Source organism: Agelaius phoeniceus, chromosome 5 (genome assembly GCF_051311805.1).
Source record: "Agelaius phoeniceus isolate bAgePho1 chromosome 5, bAgePho1.hap1, whole genome shotgun sequence".
Taxonomy (NCBI): domain Eukaryota; kingdom Metazoa; phylum Chordata; class Aves; order Passeriformes; family Icteridae; genus Agelaius; species Agelaius phoeniceus.
In genome coordinates, this window is record NC_135269.1 from 10,876,401 (window position 1) to 10,903,384 (window position 26,984).

At 45.5% G+C, this 26,984-nt stretch overlaps 1 protein-coding gene across 1 annotated transcript; it reads left to right on the forward strand.

Moving 5' to 3' along the window:
• Window positions 1-553: 553 nt before the first annotated feature.
• ATP6V0A4 (ATPase H+ transporting V0 subunit a4) lies at window positions 554-26,641 on the forward strand. Its single transcript, XM_054631237.2, has 21 exons — window positions 554-637; window positions 2,967-3,178; window positions 3,645-3,723; window positions 4,511-4,605; window positions 5,670-5,795; window positions 6,181-6,275; window positions 7,029-7,155; window positions 7,725-7,807; window positions 12,515-12,608; window positions 13,182-13,394; window positions 13,664-13,814; window positions 14,575-14,714; window positions 14,990-15,147; window positions 15,596-15,689; window positions 18,003-18,121; window positions 19,143-19,359; window positions 20,960-21,067; window positions 22,961-23,095; window positions 24,066-24,183; window positions 25,141-25,312; window positions 26,353-26,641. The coding sequence occupies exons 2-21, from the start codon at window positions 3,062-3,064 to the stop codon at window positions 26,444-26,446; spliced, it is 2,535 nt and encodes an 844-aa protein (XP_054487212.2). The 5' UTR covers window positions 554-637; window positions 2,967-3,061; the 3' UTR covers window positions 26,447-26,641.
• Window positions 26,642-26,984: the final 343 nt, after the last annotated feature.

Genomic DNA, 26,984 nt, shown 5'->3' on the forward strand with positions numbered 1-26,984 from the left:
GTCGATTTCCCTGTCAGCACTGTCCCTGTTTAACAGAGCCCCTGCCCTCCCAGCCCTCTCCCTGCTCCGTCGCTCTGCCCGTCCCCCAGCGCCAGGAAAATCATTAATCTCCCGTTGTTTCCCTGGCCTTTCCCGGGCTGCCTTCGGCGAGGAAAAACCAGCGAGAAACAGCGCTCAAGCTTTTCCCACCTCCCTGGCCGCTGAGCCTCCCCCGGAGCTCGCAAATGCGGGGTCCGCGCTCCGCACCCAGCGGCTCCCGAGGCTCCCAGAGCTCCCCCGGGTGCCCGGGGCGGTGACAGCCGGGTTGTCCCATCTGTTGTCAGTCCCAACAAGCTGAGCTGCCACAACACGCCTGCCACCGCCCTGGCACGGAGGTGGTGACCGAGCTCGCCAGCGTTCGGTCCCGTCCCCCTGCGGGCTGTCTGGGACACAAAGGGTTTCCCTTCTCTGGTCCAGACCGGTTCTGACCTTAAAAGCAAAGGTTTGCCGTGCCCTGGGTGGGACGGGACATTGGCCAGGGCTGCCCTCCCCTCCCGGCAGAGCCGCTGCAGAGCCCCGCTGTCACTGTCACCTGCGCACGGACACCGGGAGAGCCGGGGACAGAGAGGGCGGACGGAAAGGAGCGTGGGGCTCACAGGTAAACCTGCGCTGGCTGACTGGTGTACCTGGGGTGGCTGGCAGGTAAATCCCAGTGCCTGGCAGGTGAACCCGGGATGGCTGACAGACAGGTACACCCGTGGTGGCTGGCAAATAAACCCATGGTGGCAGACAGGTAAATCCGTGGTGGCTCACAGGTACACCTGTGGTGGCAGACAGGTAAATCTGTGGTGGCTCACAGACAGGTAAACCCGGGGTGGGGGCTGGCAGGTGAACCCGTGGTGCCTGGCAGGTAAATCTGTCCTGGCTCACAGGTAAACCCATGGTGGCTGACACGTAAACCCGTGGTGGCTCACAGGTAAACCTGTGGTGGGTGACAGACAGGTACACCCGTGGTGGCTGACAGATAAACCCGTGGTGGCTCATAGGTAAACATGTGGTGGCTAACAGGTAAACCTATGGTGGGTGACAGGTACACCCGTGGTGGCTCACAGGTACACCCGTGGTGGCTCACAGGTACCCCCGTGGTGGCTGGCAGACAGGTACACCCCGGTGACACCTTGTGCACCCTCTGCCCTGCCCAAACGCGGGAGCGCTTTCGCGCATTTCAATGGGAAAAGCGACGAGGGATTTCTCAATTAACTGTTCTTCTGCCAAAGCAAAAAGTGGGGGCGAGGGAGAGTAGGGAAGGGGGAAGTACTTCTGTCTGATTTTGACAGAAGTCTTGCTGGCCAGCAGGTGCTTTTGAGCTATCCCCTCCTGCACCTGTGGGGATAACTGAGGGCTGAAAGCTCTGCCTTCCTTGGAGTAGGTATTTCTCTCATTATGAATCAATGTGAAAATGAGCTTTTGGAGATTTCCCTGACAGATTAGCAAGGAAGAGTAGAATCCTGGTTTTGGATGCTTTGAAGCAGCTTAATTAAGATATTTCTAAATATTTTATTTGAGTTTTGTTCTATTGTTTCTAAGGATTTAGCACCTTTTTTAATGGAAGCTAACTGCAGGTTTAGAAATACAAACTGCTTTAGATTATAGTTTCTTCACACTTTTCAGTCTAAAGAAATTAGGATTGGACACTTTGATGGTCCCTTAAACGTTTTTATTTACTTACCACAGATTTACTTTGCATGAGTAGTGGGTCTCTTGCAGCTTTTGTCTTTTTCTCCTGTGAAAAATGCAGTTTGCTGGAAAATGTCCAAGCAAATTTAAAATGTATATACTAAATCCATTTAAGTTATCACTTGATGTTTTCTCTTAACAAGCTATTACTTATCATGTATTTTCAGCATCCTAAATTTTAGAGTGAATGGGTACAGAGAGTAGGAGAATTCCTAGAACATTTGAGCAAATACAGACCTGTGACTATCATGCTCCTGTTAAATAAGCCTTTAATATCTTGAAATGCTTCTCTCATATTTAAGATTAATCTTTTTGTATATTTTAAAAACAATTCTTAGAATCCACAATTTATTTTTAAAAATGCTGAAATATAAGGTTCATAGAGACAGAAGGGGTTAAAGACAATTGACTTTCTACCCCTGTCAACAAGTAGAAGTGAGGTTGTGAAGGGATTTTGTTTTGCTATTTATAAAACGTACACTTGCTACAAAATTAAATGCATGCAAGTGTATCTACTTGCATGTTTTTCTCTGGAAAAAGATAATTACTGTGTTTGTGCATGCTGATCAGTTAATTTTGTGTGAGAACAACTAAAGACAATTTCTATGTTCAGGTTATTCAAAGTAAATAATAATAAGCATAGAGATGATGGGAAATTTTATGCAATGCATGCTATTTCATGTATCTCATTTTGAAAACAGTCCTTTATGGGGAAAAAAATTCTTCTGAAATCCTAAAGGTTGTTTTAATTTAAAGAAAATAGTCTGCTCTTCTCCCCACGCCCATATGACATGCTCCAGATGGGTTTGCAATGTTCACACTATCAATGACAGTGACAAAAAAGCAGCCAGGCTCTTTCACTTGTCTAATTGCAAGGTGAAATCACTGGGGTTTGTTGCTTGGGGTATTTTTTTTTTTTTTGTCTGTGTGTATAAGAAAAGAAATTGAGTTCTTTCCAATCACAGCATCCAACACCAAATTACAGAGCCTGAGTGCAGTGGTCTGGAGTGCTTAGGTCCAGCAGAGGACAGGGCAGGGAATTTGCTCATCATTTGTCACAGGAGACTGGTGACTGCCCCCTTTCCCTGTGGCATGCACATTCCTTAGCATCTCTCACTGCTCTGGTGGGATGAAGCCTCATGTGGGTCCAAGGAGGCTTTAGAAGGGGGAGAAACCCTTTTGGAGGATGTGATGGGCAGCACTGGGTTATGTGCCAGCACTTTGACTCAGTGACCCCGATGTTCCTGCAGAGCTTGGCACCTTCTTGCACCTGCCTGGGCAAGGAAGACAGAGCTGCTGCCACGAGGACTCCCAGGGCCTCCCAGGCCAGAGAAGAGCTTGCAGGATGGCCTCCATCTTCCGGAGCGAGGAGATGAGCCTGAGGCAGCTCTTTCTGCAGGTGGAGGCTGCCTACTGCTGCGTGGCTGAGCTGGGGGAGCTGGGGCTGGTCCAGTTCAGAGATGTGAGTAGTGCCTGGCTGGCGTGCTGAGCTGTTGGAGAGGTGCTCCAGGGTGTGCTTGTCCTTCCCTCAAAGCACTGGGGAAAGATGCACCTGTAGGGAGGCCAAAAAGTCCACGGTGAAAGCGGGATTTCCCCAAGGCTGATCTGAAACCCAAGCATCATGCCAAGACCCCCACCCATCCCTCAGTCCCCACCCAATGCTCTGCATGCCCTCTGTGCAGCCTTGGAGCCACCCTTTGCATCATCAGGACTCAGAAGTGTCTCCATGAAGGCCCCTCTATGATTCTTGTTGTGGGCAAGGCCACCTGGGCCATGATGAATCCCACGGGATTTCCCTGCCAAAACCCTCTCACACCCAGTGGTGTTTGCCATCCGCACCAAAGGCACTTGTCCTCTGCTAATGTTCAAAAATGAGCACAGCACTGTGCAGCCTTCAGCCCCAGGCTTGTTTTCCCTCCTGTTTTTAGCTGAATGTGAATGTCAACAGCTTCCAGAGAAAGTTTGTGAATGAAGTGAGAAGGTGTGAATCCTTGGAGAGAATCCTGCGTGAGTAAACGCTTGTCAGATGCAATCGGCTTCCTGCCAACTGGTGGTGTGGGATTTGTTTCTTTAAGTGCTCTCACACTGGGGAGCAGAATTAGTGGCAAAATGGTGATGTTTTCATCTGAGCCCCTGGAAATGTTTTCCATGCATCAGCTAATTACCACTTCACCCCATATGGGCAATAAATTGTTGCCCTTGTTTTGAAAATGGTTAACTGAACTTAAAACTGTTAATTAGCTTTTATAAAATCTCAAGATAAATCTGGGGCTGGTCCAGATTTAATCTGACTCTTACACCAGTGCACCAGGTTTTGGCACACACTTCTTCTGGCCAAGGGCTTCAGCCTTGGGATAAGTCCTTAAAAAGCAAGCAGCAGAGCTTGTGATACCCACAGTCCTGTGGATGTGTGTCCTGGGAGCTCTGCATTCTCTCCACCACAACGCTGGCAGTGGCAGCACCTGGCATTGTTGGCCAAGCAGTGGAACCTGAGCTTTCTGAGTGCCTTACTCACTGCCCCAAATAAAGGGGGCCATGGTGGCCACTTGTGCCAGTGGGAATGGGAATGGGCACTGTGACTTCAGAAGAAACAGCACCTCCACTGAGAAAGGAGGCTGGGGGTGTTAATTCCTTGGTGGCTGTGTTTATGCACTGGGATGATGGCACTCATGTATCAATTAATCTTGTCACAGCACCACAGGATGCCTTGGTCCTGGCTGAGCAACAAGCTGGTGACCAGGATGATGCACCAGGGATGATTCTGTGTTGAGAGTTCTGTGCCCTTTCCTTGCAGGTTTTCTGGAAAATGAGATGGAAGATAATGTTGAGATAGTCAAAGGAGAAAAGTACCCAGAGACACCCCTGCCTCGGGAAATGATTGATATGGAGGTACAGAATTTGGAGTGGAGCCAGGAGAGGGAAGGGTTGTGCACAACAAGGGTTGTCTGTGTAATGTGCTCAGTAGAACCCTCCCTGCGAGGAAGAGTCTGGTGCCTGAGGCTGGCACAGCTCTCCCTGCCCAAGGAGGTGCTCCCCAAATTGCTGCCTCAGCACTTAGGTTGAGGCTGGTCCTGCTGCCTGTTCCTAAAGGAGCCCAGTCTTTTTACCATGCCCTGTGAAACATCCCTCTGGTCCCCCATATTAATGAAAAAATATTACTTTCACAGAATGCCTCATCATCCTATAGGAGAGAATAAGAAGGGTTTGGTGTTTTACCAAGAGACCTGATGTTAGAACCCACTTCACTGCATAAAAATCCCAGGACTGCCTGTCCTGCTGGGACTGTGATTGTGATGCTGGGGCCTGACACAAACACTTGGGCCTCGCTTTTGGATGTGCAAGGGATGCTTTATTCTAGCCCAGCTGGTAGGAGGGCTAGAATAAAGCCTGTCATTACTGACAGGGTAATTTTAAAATGCTGCATATGAAGGTGACTAGAAAGGAAAATCGAGCTTTCCAAGGGCTTCAGCTTCACAAGCAATGTGATTTCCTGGTGTATTCCCAGCCCCATATCATCATCTAATTTCTGGCCTATGGCTAATGTACCTAAACTAATGTAGGTTGCTTTTGTAGTCAGTAAAATGACAGCCAGTCAGTCTGGGGTGTGAGATGTCTGTGAGGAACCACAGAGATACCCAGCCAGGCTGAGACACCTCCACCACACACACACACACCTACCTGCCTGTGCTTGGGTCAGGGGCATCAGAACTCCAGTGCCAGAAGAGGACAGCACATCCATCAGGGAATGTTTGCAATGGAAAACCGATGCACTGGCATTGACGAATATCTTCTGTTTATCAAACTGTTTGTTGAATATTTCTGTATTCTCTCTTGAAAAAAAACAAAAAACAAAAAACCAAACCCAAGACTGTTGTTTGAGATTTTGTATCAGCTTGGGAAAGAGCCACTGATCTGCTTCAGAGTTTTTCTGGATGTGCTTGGACCCTAAACAGACAGTGCTGGAGAAACTTGAAGCCGAGCTGCTGGAAGCCAACCAGAACCAGCAAACATTGAAGCAGAACTTCCTTGAGCTGACAGAGCTCAAACATCTGCTGAAGAAAACCCAGGATTTCTTTGAGGTGAGAGGCCTCTTTGCTCTTCCAACAGAGAGATGTGGAAAGTTCTTTAAAGTACTTGCACTTTCATTTAGTGTATGTTGCTTTTAGAGGTTTCTACCACAAGCCATGATGAGGTTTGCAAAAACACCTCGGTCACTTTGGAGCCTTCATTGCTCCATGAGTCAGTGGGACTCAAAAACTTAGCTCACAGATCTCTTTGAAAATAGCATTTATGCTTTTCCATTGCTAAGATATAGCTTACTTTTATTGGTTTTCCTTTGGTCTTATCTCCATGGAAATCTCCATGGAAAGCTACCTTTGGGGAAAAATTTTTAAGAGAAAAATGTGAAAATAGTTTTCAAACTGGCAATGCTGAAGAGTGTTTTGTAAAACTAATGTTTTCCAGGCAGAAACCAATCTGCCAGATGATTTCTTTAGTGAAGACACATCTGGACTGCTGGAGCTGAGAAGCACTCCTGCTGCTGCAGCTGCCAAGCTGGGGTGTGTATTGGTGATGGCCTCCAGCTTGGCCAGACTTTCCCCCTGTGCTGCATTGCTGTGACACTGGCACAGCTTCCTTCAGCTTCTTAGCAGAGGGTGCTCACCAGCCTCCTCTGCACAGCTGTTTCATGAAGATAACCGAGAGACTGTCCTCAGAAACTGTCATCAAAACTATGGTCAGGTTATGGGTCAGTGGGACAAGTGGACTTCTGCTTCCAGGCCACCAATTCCAGTGATCCCTTAGTAGGTATTGACTGAAAATTTATATCTTAAGGCACCTCACCCATGGCTTCTGGACTCAGGTCCTCATGGATGGATGTCTAACCACAGAAAAAGCCATGCTATTGCACTGGGCTGCAGTCAGATCCTTTCTCAGAAAAGGAAAACAGGAGAGTAAAGATAAACCAACACTTCAAAATTTCTACCTCCTGCCTCTGCCATTCAGACACTCTCATTTTTGTGACTTAAGGCATCTCTCCATTTTTCCATTTCTAGCCAGAATTTTTCTTCACCTTCACCTGTTTATCTAGGAAAGGTTTTTTTTTTAAAGAAAGAACCACGGAATAAAGTCAGTAGATTGAGATAAAAGCCAGGCTTGAGCAGGGAAGGTTTTCTTAGAAGTGCCTGCAGCAGCAGCAGCAGAACCTTGGCTAGCACAGACTAGAAAACAAGGGCTTGTGAATTCATGTGTGCTACAGGTCCTAAAAGGCATGGAATGGGCTTGTAATTAATTTATCTTGTAACTCTGCTCAGATTCACAGCAGGGGTAATAAAGAGGGAAAGGATGATCCCCTTTGAGCGTTTACTGTGGCGAGCCTGCAGGGGAAATATTTACCTGAGGTACACAGAAATGGACACCCCCATGGAGGACCCTGTGACAGTAGGTACCAACCTGGTTGTGCTTTCCTCTGCCCTCTGTGGGTGCTTGTGACCTGCAGACACAAAACTGGGGACCTGGACCGTGCTGCAGCACTGGCTGCCTCTCCAGAGCTCAGTGTCTGAGCCTGTAGGGCAAGTGTGGGACAGTTTGAGGGTGGGAGAAGTTTCTCTGGCATTGCTTTCCCCTTTTGCTCCTGTTGAGGTGGTTTCCTTTTCCTGCCTGTCAAGATGCACACGAGGCCTCACAGGGCAGCTGTATTACAAGGACCACCATGGAAGTGGACTGTGGCTGTCCCCAGCTGGAATTAGCCATGGAGGGGCAATTCCCCTTGGTGTCTCTGGGGTGAACCCTGTGCCCCAGTGGAACTCTGTCCCCTTTGCTCCTTCCCCCATAACCCAGAGCTTCTGCCCATGCCTGTTTCCTGAAAGAGCATCTGGGGAAGGCACTGCTGATGGGAAACTGGGGATGGGGGATAAAACAACCACTGCAGAGGCTGCCAAAAAAAAGATACCAACTTTTCTGCACTAGACTCTGGGTGTGTTCAATGCTGCTTGAATTGTGTGTTGCAGAGAGAAGAGGTGAAGAAGAACGTGTTCATTATCTTCTATCAAGGAGAGCAGCTTAAACAAAAAATCAAGAAGATTTGTGATGGGTAAGGCAGGCCTGTGGGCGAGCCACAATGGATCCCCTAGAGGTGGTTACTGGCAGTCTGGGCTGGCTGAATTTGGAGCTAGATGTCAGATCTCCAGCTGTCAGCTCTGCAACCAACCTCCCTTCCCCTCCTCAGCTCTGCTGCTCCTAATCATGACAGACATCCATCACTTTAGCACTTGGAACTTGAGATCCTACATTTTCCAAAGTGGCATGCAGCTCTTGAGAGCTTCAGCTGCTAGGTTTTTTACTTGTAACGTCTAAAATGGGGTTCTTTAAAAAAATACCCAACATTGAAAATACCCAACCCTGAAAATCAGGGTCCCTAACTTGAGGACTGGAAACATGGTCCTCATGTTTCCAGTCAACTTGCTCTCAAGCCTTCCTGCATTTCTTCAAAGAAAGATGATGCTGTAGTTTATTCAACCCCTTCCCAAGGCCTTTGAGCAATATCTGTGTAATCAGAGACAGAGCCCAGGAGAGAAATGAAAGCTTCATACAACCTGACTTGTTTCCACCCTGTTAAGCATCTTGAAAAGATAATTCAGGCTGAATATTTTGTTACTCTTTCATAACACTGATGACCAATGAGCTTTGTTGCAGTGTAAATCAGATTTGATGAGAGGATCTGTCTGCTGTCACCAAACCCATTTCAGGTACAGCTCCTCAGCCAGGCAAGGCCAGCCAAGAGCCTGCAGTGAGAGGCTGAGCAATTGCTCTTCCCTGACATCCGCACTCAGGGCAGGCCTTTCCTTACATCCTGCATTTCATCAGAATAAAAGCAGGTGGATGTTTCATCCAGCTGGCATGACTGACTTCAGTCCCAAGGAGTGAGAGAACCCTGGGATCTGTTAGCAATTCCTGCCTTGCAAATGGGGCCCTCCAAAGTACCTTCTATGAGCAGTGGAGGGCAAGGACCATCCAGAGGGAAGTTCAGCCCTCCTGAGGTGGGCATCTGTGCATGAAGCAGTCATGGACATGAGGGAAGACCCTCAGCTCTCAGTCACTGATTTCTGCCCCAGTAGCTCAGACATACAGGGAGTTGTGCCATAGCCATTGTGCAGGGTCAGACTGCTGCTGCCAGTGACCTCTGAGTTTCCAGCAAGCCTCGTTCTCTTTCTGGATTACAATTTCCTGCCTATAATAGAATCACAGAACAATATGAGTTGGAAGGAATTTTAAAGATCATTTCATTTCAACTCCCCTGCCATAGGCAGGGACACCTTCCAGTAGACCAGGTTGCTCCAAGCCCCATCCAGCCTGGCCTTGAACACTGCCAAGGATGGGGCATCCCCAACTTCTCTGTGGTACCCTGTGCCAGTGCCTCACCACCTTCACAGTAAAGAGCTTCTTCTAATATTAAACCTAAACCTATTCTCAGTTTAAAGCCATTCCCCTGTGTCCTGTCACTACCTGCCCTTGTAAAAGGTCCCTCTCCAGCTTTCTTGTAGGCCTCTTTAGGTACTGGAAGGCTGTGGTAAGTTCTCCCTGGAGCCTTTCCTTCTCCAGGCTGAGCAATCCAAATCTTCTCAACCTTTCCTCAGAGCAGAGGTGCTTCATCCCTCTGAGCATCTTCCTGGCCCTCCTTTGGACTTGCTTCAGCAGGCCCATGTCCCTCTTATGTCTCATTTCTTTTCCTGCTTTTTAAATGCTGTTCAGACCCCTTCTCCCTTTCTGCATGGGCAGTTGCTGGTGGGGAATGCTTCCCATTGGATTTTCCCCTGTGCCTTGCAAGTCACCAGGTCATACATTTAGAACTGGCTGAGGCTGCCCATAGAGTGCTGCAAGTTCTCCATTTTGGTTGTGATTTTTTTTCCCCTGCAGCATTTAAAATTCCCTGCAGTCAAAAGCCAAAACTTTTTTTCCTGGGATGGGAGTAAAAGAACAAGCAGCACAATGCCTGTCAACATATTCATTGTTGGATTTGGGACACCAAAATCCCCCAAACCATAGGCACAACTTTCTGCAGCTAGGGCTCAGGCAGTGCTGGAAATGTGGGCAGATCCCTACAGGGAGGTTGTGGTGTGCAGTTTCTAGGAGCTAGTGTTGCAGATGTATGTGGTGGTAGGTTTGTAGGAGGGAACTTAGACTGGTTTCTCTCAGACCCTTGTAACTCAAGGAAAATACAACTACCAAAGGCAAATCCACAGAACACTCTCTTTGCAGTGCTAATGAAGTAATCTTTTATGTTCTTTCTTAATCTCAAATTTTTTGGTTGCTAATATGCCCATCTATTCAGATGTTTTCCTGTGTGGCAGATCTCTAAATGTCTTAATCCTCTGGCCCTCCTTTTGTGCTCTGTGGCCCATCAGCCACCCCTGGTACCCAGGCCAGGACACCTTAGTCTGGTCCACCTTAGTCTGGTCCACCTTTGAGGCAGGCATGACTACACCTAAAGCAGATGGCAGTGTCGTTCCAGCCCCAGCAGGATATTTCTGCTTAGCACTAAGTCATCATTCATGACAAGTAAATATCCTGCAAAAATCATGGGACTGGTCTGAGCCAGCCTCTTGCAAGGCAGGCTAAGATTTGTTTGCAGAGCTGTGTGCCTCAGGTTACTCTTGTAGTCCCTGCTTGACTCTAATTGGTAACATTAGTCTGCCAATTTCAGGAGCATTAAGTCCATGCACAAATTTATTAGTGAGAGGTGTAGAGGGAGCAGGAAGGAGGAAAACGTAAGAATTTTTCTTTTCCTCCTTTTCTTGCAGCTGCCTCAGTACTAATGTGAATACTAAGCTGAGTTTATCAATGAAAGGATTCCCTGCTGAATTCTCCTGGAGCTTTCAGAGATGTCTGTGCCATTAGGGCAAAGCTGATACTCAGTATGCAAAATGGCTGTTAAAAGATCAAAGCAGCACTGCTGCAATAACGTTATTGGGAATGGGGGAACTGTACAGCATGGAGGAATAGGCTTTCAAGTTTGATTAAAAATCCTTATTAAAGATGAACTAAGAGCTGTGAAGAATAAGGAGATGGAAATAATTAGGTAGGGTGAATAACCTTTGGAAATGAATACCAGGTGTTGAGTGAGGAGAAATTTAATTCTGGAAAGGGAAGTTTAGCTGAAGAGCACGTGCTGTCATTACACACACCTCTGGGCAGATCTCTAGGAAACTGCAGCATGTTTTGTTCAATTTGCAACTGTACTCACTTGTATGTGTGCTGGAACTGATTTTGTAGAGCAGGTGGTGAAATATCCTGTGCTCAGATAAAGCCAGAGTATGATGCTTATCTGTATACAGAGCCTGTACGTTTTTGTCTCTTAAACAGGGATAGACCCCTATGACCCTGTTACATGAATTAATCTCACTTGCAGAAAGACAGCCCTTCAGCAACCCTTACTCAGCATATTTGTGGCAGGATGGTGGAAATGTGTTGCCTTAGGTCAGGGGCAGGAGATCTCTGCTCTGCAAAGAGGAAAGATCTCTTCCTGCAGATCTGATGGGCGATATCAAAGTGGCAGGGGTGGCACATGCACTAGATATCACTGAACAAGCCAAGAAGTAAAAAAAAGGAGGGATGTCTGCTATTTTAGTTACTGCAGCACCTCAGCTTAGGCTTGCAGGCAGAGAGCAGCAGCAGTGCACCCCGTGGCCTCTAAGATCCCAGGGGGAACTCCTTGTTCCTTGTGCCCACTGTTGTGCATGAAGAGTACTCTGGGACTTGCTCTGCAGGCAGGACAGGTAGCTGCACACTTCTCAGAGAGACATGCAACTCATTTCTAATTGTCTGTGCTGGGATCATATGGTGTCCAACACTGCAGTGTGCTGCACTGGTGGAAGCAGCTTTGCCCCAGAGTGACCTGCAGCTGTGCTAGAGAGGGTTGAGTTTCGTGCTACAGCTGAAGCACTACCTGTGTGGAGCTAAGATTTTCACTCAAATTAGAATCCCTCATTAGTCCTTCTTATACCACACTAAACAAACCCACTGAATCTTCTAAACAGAACCTTGGGGGTAAGCTTATAAAAGCTTTCATATTGGTTATCTAAGCTGATGTAACAGACACACTCTCAGGTGTTTAAAACCCTTCATCTATCCTTTCCTTGTTTCCAAGGTGTCTAGCCAAACAGGTGGACCAGAAGCATACAGCCATTCTCCTATTTTATCCTGAAATTGTTGTTCTTTTGTTTGTTTGCTTGCTTGCTCGCTTGTTTTTACAGGGTTATTTACTCATGCAGCCTGCCCGCACAAAGGGCGTTTGCTTGCAGTGCAGCAGCGGCTCAGCTGATGCCTTCTCCCAGTGCCTGCAGGAGGGTAGTGCAGAGACAGCCACATGGTATTTTTCCAACCTCGGTGCAACAGAGACATCTGTTGGCTACTGTGTTAGCGAGGCTGCCTTTGCCAGGATGGGTTTTTTTGAGTCTCAATTCAAGCAGCTTGTGGACAGAAGAGAGGCGTCAACATGTTAGTGCTGACCTCTGTTTGACATCGGGTTCTTGTATCACCTAAGACAAAGAGGGTTTTTCAGCTAGAGCAGGCGAAGGGATCCTTATTCTCATCAAGGGTTAAAGGTACCTATTTGCACCTTTCTGCAAGACCATGTGTAACTTTGTGGTATGTGAGAGGAGTATACTGCTGGGTCAGGAATGAAGTCCAGTTTCCCTGCCTTTGAGCTGAGAAGAGTACAGAGGAAGAAAACTCAGTCAGGTTTTATATAAAATTCACATAAAATAACGAGTGTTTCTCAACTCTCTCTTACTGAGGCTAGATTTCGTGCCACAGTCTATCCTTGTCCAGAGTCTGCCACCGAGCGCCGAGAAATGCTTGATGGAGTCAACACAAGAATCGAGGATTTAAACACAGTAAGTGGCAGTGGCTTCACTGAGGACTGAACCCTACAAGTGGGACCTGCCCAGATATGTGTCCTGTCTAAAACCATGCTGCAGACCACACAGGTTGTCTTCCTGACACTCAATCTCATTATCTCCCTCGTTCACTAACGCAGCAGCACTGTGGTGGCCCCGTGATGTGTGGAGGTCCCAAGAGCATGAACTCTAGTTCTACTCATGGGTGTGATATTCCCCAGGTTTGTGGCACAGAGCTGCCTGCAGGAGATGCCAGCTTGGGAGCACGTGGTGAGATGTGGCCAGTCTGTAAGCAACTGGGTAGGGAGCCAGTCCCACAGCTAAGTAACCCCCAGTGGTCTCTCCTCTACACTTCCAGTGAATCAGGACCATGCAGGGAGAGTTCTTGGTGAGCAGCACTGTGCACCTGGTGTTGAGTGATCCTGTGTCCACACCTGCAGTTGCTGCTCTCCAGGATACCCCACACATTCATGCAAATAGCTCCTTTCCACCTGCCCTCTCCAATTAACTGAGTAGCTCCTGCCCCCTGTGCTTCCCTGTCCTGAGTGTTGCCCTGTGTTGTGCTTACAGGTGATAACACAAACCGAGTCCCACCGCCAACGACTGCTGCATGAGGCAGCAGCCAACCTGTGGGCTTGGGGGATCAAGGTGAAAAAAATCAAGGCCATCTACCACATCCTGAATTGCTGTAACATCGACGTCACCCAGCAGTGTGTCATTGCAGAGATCTGGTTCCCAGTGGCTGATGCTGACCGGATAAAAAGAGCTCTCCATCAAGGAATGGTAAGAGAGCAACAGTTTGGGTCCTTGAAGCTCTCACCCACACTGAATTGTTTATATGTTGAGCATATGTTCAGACAGGTCTGTTACTGTAATGTGTCCCTTTTCTAAGTTGAGGTTGTCCCATTGTCCTTTGACCTTTCATCTTTTGACACAGCTTAAGGTCAGCATTAAATGTTAGCAGGTTTGTGACAGACTCTTGAGCCAGAAGTTGTGTTGTGGGGCCAATTCTTCCATCCACTCTGTGTCTGTCCTTGTCACTGGGTTTGCAGGAACGCAGTGGCTCCACAATTGCCCCCATCCTCACTGCCATACACACCAAGATGGCACCGCCCACCTTCAACAGGACCAACAAGTTCACAGCTGGGTTTCAGAACATTGTGGATGCATATGGTGTGGGCAACTACAGGGAGATGAACCCAGGTGAGAAACACTCAGCTACATACATCTGGTTTGCATGAGCCAAAGTAAAGCCTTTGAGCTCTTTCACTATCCTAAAAAATGTACTTGCTGCTGATTGAGAAATCTGAACCATATTGGAACTGTTTGGTGTTTAGGCATGGATTTTCTCAGGCAAAGAATTTGGCTGTTGGTCTTCAATGAATGATTGTGATGAAAATAAGGAACTATACAAATACAGGATGAAGAATAAATGGTGAGGTAGCTGGTCTGAGGAAAAGAACTAAGCTCATAAGGGAAATGTAAGTTGAGCTCACTGTGTTGAGGCAAAGAAGGCCAAAAGGACCTGACAAAAGTCTGAAACAATAGTAGAGAATTTCAGACCACTGAGAATTAATAGAAACCTAGAAATGGGGGCCTATGTGAAAGGGTGAGATTTAACTCAGATTGTTGAGGCTGAGCAGGTTGAGAAACATGATAGCAACCTCCAAATACATTTTTGTGTTGCAAAACAGAATGCAGTTGTCTACACATGGTGTTTATTATGATGAAGTAAGAAGCAAAAGATAAAACTGCAAGGAAGGTACAGGTCGTACAACTGAACATTCTCTGTGATGGTAAAGCCAGTTCTGCACTAGTTCTGACTGCCTGGTGTGTAGGGGAGGAATTGAGGAGGCCTTTTAGGGCAGCACCTGTAAGGAATGGCCTGCTGGAGTAGACTGCTTCTTTGATGAGGCCTTTTTGTTTAGAGAGAGCTGAGCTTCTTGACCTTTCCCTCCTGCAGCTCCCTACACTATCATTACCTTCCCCTTCTTGTTTGCGGTGATGTTTGGGGACTGTGGCCACGGCGCTGTCATGCTGGGCTTTGCACTCTGGATGGTCATTAATGAGAAGAGCCTTCTGGCCCAGAAAAGCACTAATGAGGTGAGTACCAGGGGTGCACCCCAGGGAAAGGCTCATCAGCCCCACTGGGTAAAGGGGGCATCCAGCTTCCCAAGGGCTGTGTGGAGATGGTTCAATGGTACCTGTGAGGCAGAGGCTGGCAATTCTACCTACTCATACACCCAAGGGACCCAAAATTTTCTATGAATAATTGTATATACACAGACTAGTGCAATCATGTCTACTGTTGGTTGAGGCCCACAAACTGATGGACCTGCAGGTACTTTGGTCACTGGCACTGCCTTCTCCCCCTGCAGATCTGGAACACCTTTTTCAGCGGGCGCTACCTGATCCTGCTCATGGGCATATTCTCCATGTACACTGGCTTCATCTACAATGACTGCTTCTCCAAATCGTTCAACTTCTTTGGTTCTTCCTGGCACATCATCCCCATGTTTAAAAATAACACTTGGAAGTAAGTGGTAAATGTAGGAAGGAAGTAAAAACACACCAAATGGAGCATGTAGGCTTGGAAAGAGAGACTGCCTGTGTGGGGAAGGGAAAGACTCCCTGCTGTGGATGCAGCCATGAATGAATCAGAGGTTTTGTCTGACACACACAGATGAACTCACTATTGAAATGGAAATGTAGAGTTCCCGGGAACACGCCTGTTTGTTCAGGCACTGATGTGCATAAAAATCTGCAGGTGTCCAGGACTGATGCATAGAGAATTATCAGTGTCAGGGAGGCTGCCATTGTGTGGGGCCCATTTACATGCACACAAGTGCAGGATAACAGGTCACAGAAAGGCTGGAGTCAGCTACAGATATCCTGTGGTAGTCCTCAGCACACCTCACATAAATATACTGTGGGCTTTGATGGAGAGAGTAAGCTGCAAAGGTCATTTCCCTTTTCTCTTGTAGTAAGGATGTGCTTCTAGAAAATACAGTGCTGCAGTTGAATCCAGCAGTCCCAGGAGTCTACTCTGGAAATCCATATCCATTTGGAATAGATCCGGTAATTAAATTAAATTGCTCTAAGATAATTTGTATTTCAATCCTGTTTCTGCATATCAGGTACATTAGTAGCTCCCTGCACTCTCTCCTGAAGCTGTGCTTTTCATTTCTTGCTCTTTGTTCCTTATATAGTTGTTGTGGTTTAACCCCAGCCAGCAGCCAAGCCCCACAAAGTCCCTTGCTCACTCTCCCACCAGTGGGATCAGGGGGAGGATTGGAAGGTGAAAGCTGGAAAACTTGTGGGTGGAGTTATAGACAGTTTAACAGGGAAAGCAAAAACTGTGCACACAAGTAAGGAATTAAGTCATCTCTTCCATGGGCAGGCAGGAGCTGAGCCATCTCCAGGACAGCAGGACCCCATCACATGTGATGGTGACTTGGGAGGACAAACACCATCACTCCAAATATCCCTCCTTCCTCCCTCTTCCCTCCACTTTATGCACTGAGCATGATGTCCTATGGTCTGGGATATTCCTTTGGTCATTTTGGGTCACCTGTGCTGTCTCTGAATCCTCCCAACCTCCCGTGCCCCCCACCAGTTCCTCACCAGCCTCATGAAAAGCAGCAAAGGCCTTGGCTCTGTGTAAGCCCTGCTCAGCAATAACAAAAACATCTCCATACTATCTACCCTGTGTTTACAAATCCAAAATACATCCCCATACTAGCCACTATGAAGAAAAATACCTCTAAATCGGGCAAAATCAGCCCATCCCACCCCTTATTCCACACTATTTACATCGTGCTCAGGTACCACACTATTCCATACAACTTCATTAACCACCACTCACCTCCCCATTCATCAGTCCTTCTGATGCTTTCCTTTAGCAATTAGCAATTGATATATTGCTAGCAGCTCTGCACAGGCAGCAGCAAAATAGTAAGCAGGAAGGAAGTTTGATTTTTCTGGAGAGTGGTCTTGTGCTACAGTTTTTTTCTACCACACATCTGCTAAACTCTGTTTCCTTACTTGAGTACTTAACCCATTCCAGAGATAGCTCACCCGTTTGAAGGCAAACTTCCAAATTTCATGCAGTCTATTTGTTGCATGGAAGGTGAAATAAATGGCAGTATTATACCCCCATCCCTGCTGGTTGCACTCTCATTTCAATTGGTCACCCAAAGGAACTCTGTCTTCCCCTGGTTCTCAGAGACATTGACCTTGTAGTCAGTTTCTTATAAACTCAGCTCTAAAGCTCTGCCTGGGATGTGGGCAGTCTGGTTCAGAAAATTACCTTGGAAGCATCTGAGTTTTCTGTATGTTGCTCTGATACATCTCTAATTTATGTTGACCTAGACTACCTCTTCCAGCTTGGCTTCTCCTGTTCAAGAGTGTAAAAGTCCTGGCTGGGAGGGAAGAATGGCTGAGCAAGTGCTGGAAGGGAAGGGGTGGACAGGAAGCACCAGCTTCCAGATGATCTCTGAGGAGATTATCTGTGTCATCTGCCCTGAAGGATGGATGGCTCTTTGCATTTTGCAAATCCTGCTGGCATGACTGAGGTGTATCTTGGAAAAAACTCACCCTGAGATGAAGAAGCTAGGCAGTATCTTTGATATCCAGAGAAGAGGCAAAGCATGTCAAACAAACATGCAAAGCGTGAAGGTTTCACCCCCCAAATAATCCTCCTTTCTCTTCAGGTACTACATTTAGTGTCTGAAAAGTGGTGTCTACTTACTGTCTCTGAGGACAGAGGACTTTGGGGTCTAGGAAGTTCGAGAAGAAATGAGAAACAACCCTGAAGCTCTGTAGTGTAGAAAAGGCAGGACTGAGAAGGGATGTATGTCCTAACATAACGAAAAAGTTAGTGCAGAGAGGCAGGCAATAAGCTGATCTCCATGGCCAAAGAGTTGAAAAGAGTTTTTTCTGTTCAAACAAAAAGTTTGAAAATGCTCTGTCCTCAGTACCTCTCTGGTGAGGGTGGAACTAATTTTGGTTGCAGCAGGAGGGATTTTCTCACGCCTTTCCACTTTTGCTAAAGATGATGACTCAGGCTCAGGACAGGAAATGACACAGAAATTTTCTAGGTTCTGCTACCAGTCTTTGCAGTAGTTTCTGGAGGACTGAAGTCATAGGATCATTTTAAATCCTCATTATTTCCTTTGTTAAACAAGTTTAATACTTTCTACGTTTTAGATTAATACCTTGGCAGAGTGAAAAGTAATAAAAGGATCATCTAGATTTCTGTGCATTGCTACCCTCTTACTAGAACTGGTAGGAGTAAATCGATGGTGCCAAAGCAACAACTTCCACAAACCTTTTATTGATAAAACACCTGAAAATCTTGTTTTTTCTCTCTCCTTGTTCCTTTACCCAAAGATCTGGAATGTTGCAACGAACAAGCTGACTTTCCTGAACTCCTACAAAATGAAGATGTCGGTTGTCATAGGGATCGTGCACATGGTTTTTGGGGTGATACTCAGTCTCTTCAACCACATGTAAGTTCATTTCAGCAAGCTGTGTGGCTGCAGCAGCACACAAGTCCTCATCACTAAACTGGTGTCCTTCATTGAGAGAAAGTCATATTTTGGAGTGATGATCTGAACTTTGACCTTTCCCTGGTGTGGGTAGAAATGTCCCATACACTGGCTGGCTCACACAATGGTTAATATACAGTGCTAAATCCAAAGGACAGCCATAACATTGCAGGTATTTTCTTCAATAAACTCTTTTTTTAACTTACTTCCTTATATTCTCAATTCGGCAGAAGTATTGAAGCACACTAAATTAAAAAGATGCAGCACCTCCCACTTTTGACAACTTTTCTCTTGAAAGACAAGTTCTTTTGGCCTAAACCAAAACACACTGAAATCTTGCAGGGCGTGTGCATTTGGCCTAGCTTAGCAGCTCTTGGTCAGGATTTGTGGGTGTACTCAGCTATATCTCTGCCTCTATGTTTTGCAACAACAAATAAAAAATGGTGATAGAGTGCAGAGGTTGATAGTATTGTGTTGAGAGACTCTCCAAAGCTGCAGTATATGTAGTGACCTTCAGAAAGTGTTTTATACCTTTCTTGGCATATAATAATTATATATAATTATATACCTTTATATTATATATAAAGGTATATATTTAAATTTATATAATATATATTATATTATATATTATATTTATTATACATAATTATATACCTTTTATATACCTTTCTTGGCATATAATGCTCAACTTTTGAATAAGACATTTTTTGAAAATTGTGAAAACGGTGTAATAATCTTTTGAGGTGCTGAGATACTGATAGGTCAAGTACAAAAACCTGAAGATAATCAGTATAACAGAGCTTTTGTATTTAAACAATGGCTTTTACTGATAAAGCCTGTAATTATGGACTTCTTTCTTGGCTAGTGATAGTTGTAAATTTGTTAGGTTATTTTCCAAAAATTACGTACTGCCATACTTGGGTGCAAACTTGTATTAATATCTAGTGTATTAACTCTAGTTTTCTTTCCTGATTCTTTCCAGCTACTTCAGGAAATACATAAACATTATCCTTCAGTTCATCCCAGAGATGATTTTTATTATCTCTCTTTTTGGCTACCTTGTCTTCATGATTATTTTCAAATGGTGTCATTTTGATGTCCATTCATCCCAGACTGCACCAAGCATCCTCATCCACTTTATCAACATGTTTCTGTTCAACTATAGTGACACTTCAAATGCTCCATTGTATCTGCATCAGGTATGGATCAAGCAGCCTGAATCCAGTGTAGTTTTGTATTTGCAGTGGGTGTTGTGGAGAGTGGGCACAAAGATACAGGCTCAGAAGCTCAATCACAAGTGTCAGTCACAAAAGTAAAGTTTATTCTTCTGGTATTTGTGTTGGTCTTGTCAACAGGGAGGGGAAAGCAGCTATCAATCAGTGATGCAGAGGAAATCTCTTTCCTAGTGTCATTCTGACAAGAATAATGATGAAGTGGAAGATACTATTGGGGGAAAAAAATCAAAGTGTGACTAGAGATACAAAGCTGTGTATTGCAGGCATGCTGTCCTGCAGTCTGGTCACAGTGCTAGACACATCTTCCTTTCTTCCTATAAGATAAGTTCCTATTTCATCTTTGGAAAGCTTTAATACTTGACATTTTCACTTAAAAAAGTAGAAGTAGCTAGAGGATTTTCTGGCAGCTTTTTGTCAGAAATAACTCCTCTTGGGAGTTCACTTAAAAAAAAAAAAAGGCAAGCAAAAAAATATCCCCTAAGAGGAAACTTGTTTTAAAGTCATCTCTATTTATATTCTCAGAACATGGAATTTTTTTCTTTGATTGATTTTACATCAGCAGCATCAATGAATAATCTGCAAGCAAGTGTTGCATCCAGCCACATGTGTGCACCCACATCTATACAGTTGCACACTGGGCACTCCAACAGGAGCTCAATTCTAGGGACAGCTGGTGAGTCAGAATTAGTAGAGAGCCCTGATCAGCTCTGAGAAGCTGAATTAAGGATTCAGGGGAGTATGGAAAAACACAGTCTTCCCAGCCTTTAAAAAGTCTTTAGGTAACATTGTGCTTTGTAACAACCCAAAGCTTTCCCAGGGTGGCAATTTTTTTCTTATATTCCTGTCTCCCTGCCCCACCACAAACAGAATGTGCCATCTGCCTGGGTAGTCTGAAAATATTGTATGAGCCCATCATAAGGTGATCAGACATCTGAGCCAGCTTTAAAAAATGCAGAAGTTGTGGATTAAGGTTTTCTTTGTTTGTTTTGATGTTGCTGTTTTCTGAAAGTACCAACAGTTTTGTCAGGACAGCAACAGGGGTGCCATACTGCAGTGTAAGAACACCTTATATTGTGGGGACAATCTGTTACCAAACCCAAGCTATGGGGATTCAATTCCTTCTGGAACTGCAGATGTGGAGTAAATCCAGGGCAAGACTTGAATGACCTGGCTCTTACTGCAGCCTTTCTACACTGATCAAAGCAAGGCAGCCTGACCGACTCACACAGAATTAGAACATTCACTTGGGACACTGAGTAGCCAGGTTCAAGTCAGTAGCATGAGATTTTGATAAATTAACCTTTTTCAGCATGAAAGCCTTTTGTCTCCAGATCTCCAACCATCTCTAGCTGAATGTGCTTTCTGGAGCCTTAATCACTATACATTTATTCTTATTCTCACAAGCAGAGGATACACAGCCACATACAACAAATACAACAGGGAGTTGAGTTGTATTTGTTGTATTAAAAAAATTAGCATTATGTAGACTCAGGTTTCTAACCATAAACCTAGTTGGCTAAATGGAAGTAAAGCAACTTTTTGCTCTTGTTGTTTTGTCTTTTAGAAAGAAGTGCAGAGTTTCTTAGTCATATTTGCTCTGATTGCTGTTCCCTGGATGCTCCTTATTAAACCTTTCATCCTCCGAGCCAACCACCAGAAGGCACAGCACATGGTAAGGGATGTGGATCAGCTGGGGGGATTCAGTACTGCAAAGGCAAAGCTGGGGAGACAGACCCCAAAAACTCTTTGCAGTGATGTAATTCTACATTTCTCTGACCTCAGGCTTTCTCTGAAAATTTCAAAGTGCACTTTATGCCACATATGCCCAAAACATGTGTATGGACACGTCTAAACCATCTAAACTAGAATCAGAGAATGGCTAAATTTGGAAGGGATCACTGGAGGTCATCTGGTCCAAACTCTCTGCTGAAACAGGGTTACCTAGGGCTCATTACTCAGGTTTGTGTCCAGACAGCTTTTGAATATCTTCAGTGAAGGAAACATTTCCCTGGAAGCAGGAGCTTTGCTGGCAAGGACATACCCTATTTGTTAAACTGACACCAAGCTCTTTCACCTGTTGTATCCAAAACCAAAGCTTTAGAAAGATTGAAGTACTGGTAAAGGAAAGACAGGGAAAATACCTCAGTTGTCAGTCCACAATCTCCACTAACCATTAGTTTGCTCTCTGAAGAAATGGGGCACCTGTGAAAGTCCTGGCCATGGAGAGAGCAACAGTGCTTGAAGGAGAGGTTTGATTTAAAAGCTGTTGCCTGCTTTCTGTAGTTCTTTCTTCCTTAAGTGATCGCCTTCACATTAACAGAGCCCTCCTTCCCATGGGCTCTGTGGTTTGCCCACAGCTTCCCAACACACAGCTGTGGCAGCTGCAGCTTCCCAGCTGATCATTAATTCTCTCCATTACTGCACTAACAGGACTTTACTTGTCAGTCAAGATTTACTTCTCTTTAGAGTTAGAGTTAGTGGCTGGAGTACCATTTATAGGGCACAGATGTTTCCATTTGAAGAATGAGATGCTGGTTTTGCTGCTTGACCTTTTCCAAGTCAGTCACTTCTGACCTATAATTGAAAGCCAGGTCCCTGGGAGACCTTTTCAGCCCTGCCTCTGCACTGTAATTTCTTATTTTGTCATTCTTCTGGGATTTGGATGGAGGCTTGACATGGCTGACTCCATCTCCTGCTTTTATGCCACGAACATCTGACATGTTTTACCCACCTCCTATTGTGCCCCCATATTTCTATTCCTAATTTTCATATGTTAGCTGTCTGATCACATCCTGCATTCCCCTAGGTTTATATGTTTGCAGCAGAGTCTGTTTTCTGTGCTGACATTCAGGTAAAGCAAAGATAAAGTGGGTGTGACAATCATTACTGCTGCACTAGGAAACAATACGTTGTCAGGAGACCTTTCCCATGAAACCTGCTGGAGGCTATAAAGGGTGACAAGGCAGAACCTGACAGAAGCCATGAGGTCTCTATTTGGTTATGCTGTATAATAGGACTTATTAGATCAGGTTGTTCAGGCCTCTAGAAAAATCCTGTAAATAATAATTGTAGAGAAGTTGACACAAGGTTTTTTGCCAATTTAAAGTGAATCAAGAGCATTGAATTTTATTTCTGCCTGTATCCAAGAACTGTGTGACCTTCATCAAGTCATATGATACCCTCAGGCTTCGGTGTTCTTTTGCTTGACACTAATTCCTTTGATTTGCACCCATCTAATTGGGAACATCAGCTTTAAAAGTACCTCAGTTTTCTCAATTGCTAAAAGGGATGGGTCTTCTCATGGTGGGACCAAAGAGTGCATTGTGACACTAGAAACTAGCTACAATATAGTTTGAATCACTGGAAAATGCTCTAGGATGGAAAACATTTAGGTATTAGTAACCATTTGGTGGAATATTCAATTTCTGTTGTCCTTGATGACTATTGTTGAAACTGTCTTCATGTTCATGATATAATCCTTCACGTGTTACCCATCATGAGGTTATTGAGGGAGGACTTCTTCATTTTGGTATCAACCAAACATACTGCATTTTGTTTCTGAAAGCTCCGTTCTCAAGCCATCTCAGGAAACTCAGGAGGTGAAAATGAGGTAGATGTCCCAGAGACCAATCACCCCAAGAAAGCTTCCCAGGGAGACCACAGCGGCGGCCATGAAGGACATGAGGGTGAGGATGAAGAGGTAAGAAACTTTGGGCAGAAAATTATTCATACAAACACAGTAGTAGAAGACACAAAGTCAAGCAGAAGACTTTTGCAGAGTTGCCAGCCCTTCTTTCTAACAAGATATCAACACATACTGTTGTAACAGTTTGTGTTTTCAAACAGAATAGGGTTTGAACTTTCATTGAATTAATTCCTCTGAATTTTTCCTTTGGTTTTGCCTGGTGGTGGCAAGCATTTGTGCAAACCTCAAGCTTTTACAAACCTCAAGGTTTTGTTTCCTCAGGGGTGGTTGTTCACTTCCACATTGCACCCAGGGAAGGTCAACTCTTTCCCAAGAGTCAGTGAGCTTTCCTTCCTCTAAATTGCAAAGAAGCACTTAAAGTTGGCAGCCAGAATTGTTGACTAGGGAGAGAATCCTTCCTTTGGCAGATATTGTCAAGAGCTTGTACAGTAGGGAACAACACAGGAAAAAGTGACAAAAATATTTGTAGTAGTTGGGAGTATCAACAATATTGAGTGTGGATAGGGCTGGCTGTTCCCAGTCACAGGGAATCTTCACAGATTTGCTTATTCATTATTATGAGATACAGTTATTCAGTGATATCTCCCAAAATGTGTATGCCCATAGGCAGATAGTCTGAAAGCCCCTATTTTACATGAGAATTTCTGTCTCTGTAAGAAATCACAGAGATTGGCAGCAACTGGATTGACATTTAAGGATTTGAAATCATAAGAGTAGAACATGAGCTGTTCCCCAAACATTTAGTTTTCACTGGAATTGGATTTCTTCAGTGAGAATGTATGGGAAGATCATACAGAACTGACACTTTTCAGAGGAGTCTCTTTTCCTGGGAAATACCTTTGTGTTGCTCAGGACATAGCAAGGAAAGGAGTTAGAAAAGCCTTTGGTGGAGTGTTGCTCTGCTAACCAGAAAGCCCTGAAGTGAGAGCCAATAAAACTTTTTTGGTTTTGTATGTTGTTTCAGTTCAATTTTGGAGACGTATTTGTCCACCAAGCTATCCACACCATTGAATACTGCCTTGGCTGCATCTCCAACACAGCCTCCTATTTGCGACTCTGGGCACTGAGCTTGGCCCATGCACGTGAGTGATTGTCCCCCTTTAGTGTCCTCACCATGCTGGTGGACATGGCTTCTGCTGGTGTTTGACTATTCCTGCAAATTTCTTCATGAAATCCCAGCTTGTCCTTGTGGACATTTATGTGTGAGGATGTTTTGCTTCTGAGGTGATCCCTGGCAGCTCTGATTGCATTCACTGGCTGAGGCAGTTTCCTGCACTTTAGCCACCCCTCTGACATGGTGGGAGGTGCAGTCCACCTGTGTAGTCCAGTCCATGGAGGTGAAGGCAGTATGGGAGCCATAGCTGCTTTTCCCAAAAGCACATGCTGTAGCCTTAGGGTATGCAGATGAATGCCAAAATTACTTGAAACAGTAATTTTGATTCTGTTCAGCAAACAAGAAAGAAAAGGTCTGGCTCAAGAGCTTCTGGAATTTGTCAATTTCACTGGGATTTTTCCCAGAAACATTCAGTGGAACATCACATTCCATGAGAAATGTACAGCATTTCAATGTCTTTTGTCTTGGTTTGTGATAAAAACAGATGCTCAAATACTAGAAATTGCCTCAGGGTGGAACTTAGATTTTCAATGTTTCTAATTTTTCTGAAATGCTTTTTATTAATATTGCTGTAATGCCTCTGGTGAGGAGTTGCACCTGCCCTAAAGAATTGTGCACACAAAAAAAAGGAAAACAGAAAGGGGTGGGGGGCAAGGAGGGGGGCTATGGTGTGGCGTGCCATGGATTGACAGGGCTGAGCTGTACTTCTTGGCACAGAAATGAGCTTAGTAAGAGTGGAGTGGAAGCTGATACACACTAGCTTTACATGTAGAACAAATACCCAAATAAAATAAAGCAACTAAATAGCTTAGCTAAGGGCATACATACTCTACACACTGAGAAAAATGGGTGAGCTGGCAGAATGCATGCTGTGTCTCTCCGTAGCAGCTGCTCAGCACTGTTTTCCTTTTATTTCCTTCTGCAGAGCTGTCAGAGGTCCTTTGGACCATGGTGATGCACAATGGGCTCAGCAGCAGCAGCTGGGCAGGCCTCATCGCCATCTTCATCATCTTTGCGGCGTTCGCGGTGCTGACGGTGGCCATCCTGCTGGTCATGGAGGGGCTCTCGGCCTTCCTGCATGCCTTGCGTCTGCACTGGTACGGGCAGAGCTCCTCTGGAGCTTTTCCAGATCAGGCTGTGGGAGGGAACAGGCTGTGGGAACAGCTGGGCACAGTGTCAGACATGCTGTGCCAGTGCTTTGGACCATTAATTGCCTTAGGCAAATGAAGTGAGGGAGGCTGTTCCAAAGGGAGCTCAGGGATCCCTGCTCTGACCTGCTCCCTGGAGCAACCTGCTTGTCCTCCTGCACCTGTGGTGGTTGTCAGCATGTGAGACAAATGACAACCTGCAGTTCTATCCTGGTAAACATGCAGAGCCACTGAGGCCTCTTTGTCCTGCATGACAAGGCCCGAAGGCAGCACAGCCACACCACTAGCTGTGTATCTAACCCAGGGATCTAACAAGACCACTGCCAAGGGCAGCAGGAGTTCAGCTGGGAGTGCAAAACCTGATGAAAACCTGGGTCTGTGCTTGTGTCATCAGGCCAAGTTGAGCTTCGGGCTGCTTAGGCTTTGTGGCAAACCAGATCCAAGTTAGCTCCTGATCATCAGTGCAGGCAAGGACAGCGTAGGGGACCCACCATCAGCACATAAGCAAGACCAAGGTGACAAAACACCCTTTACCACCACTGTAACTCAGTATCCTACCTGAGCCCCAAGCTGTGGCCTTTTTCACCAAATAATGCCCTAGCACAAATCATAAACACTGCCAAACCGTGGTGCAGGTGCTTGTCATTGTGCAGGGAAGAGGAGGTGTCTGTCTCCCTCCAGTGTATTTAGCAGGTGATTATCTCAGCTCTCAGAGCTTCTAGAAGCAGGTTACCAGGCAAGGTTCTGCTCATTGGCCTTGTGATGAGCATTTCCATTCTGGCTCGACGGAAAGTCACAGCTGATGTGTGCCATGTTGCTCCCTGGGCTGCCTGTGTCTCAGTGCTGGTGCCATAAAGGGCACACATTCACAGCTTAGAGTCCAACAACTTGTGGCCTCTCTTTTCCCATGGGTGCTGTATTTCAGCCTCTTGGCTGGCTGTAGGTCCTGCCTACAGGCAACTCTGATGCCTCCCTCTGCTCCTCCCTAGGGTGGAATTTCAGAACAAGTTCTACGTGGGAGCTGGATACAAATTTTCTCCATTCTCCTTCAATCACATCATCAATGGCACTGCAGAAGAGTAAAACCAGTGCATCGCTGCTTCCCTCCTTAGACCAGGCTCTGTTTCCTTGTGGTGGCTCACCCACAGAGTAGGATGCATGGGATGAAAGAGAATGGGGCATGGCCCTTGAAAGAAGAGCTGTAGATGAGTATGTCCTAGCTATATTCCAATATACTGCTGTATCAGCTAAGAGATGACCTGTATCAGCTGGTCTGGCTGGACCGTTGGCTGAGACTTCTTTGATGTCTGCAAGTACCTGGTCCTCAGCATTTGATGGGATCAGCTGCCTACTGCTTGGTTAAAAAGAGGAGATGCAGCTTTGGAATTAAATTGGTGATTAACAATCAACTCACATGTGTTCTGCTCCATTTGCTGCCTTGTCGTTGTGGTGCATTTCTTTCCAAGGAAAATATGTTTTGTCTGTGGTTGATCGTATGACATAATTAAGTCCCTTATAAGATTTCAGCCCTTCATTTAGCGCACAATGCAAACCATCTCAAAGACAGATCGTATTGCAGACTTGCAATTTTCCACATGCTTTAACAGAATAACGCCCTTTT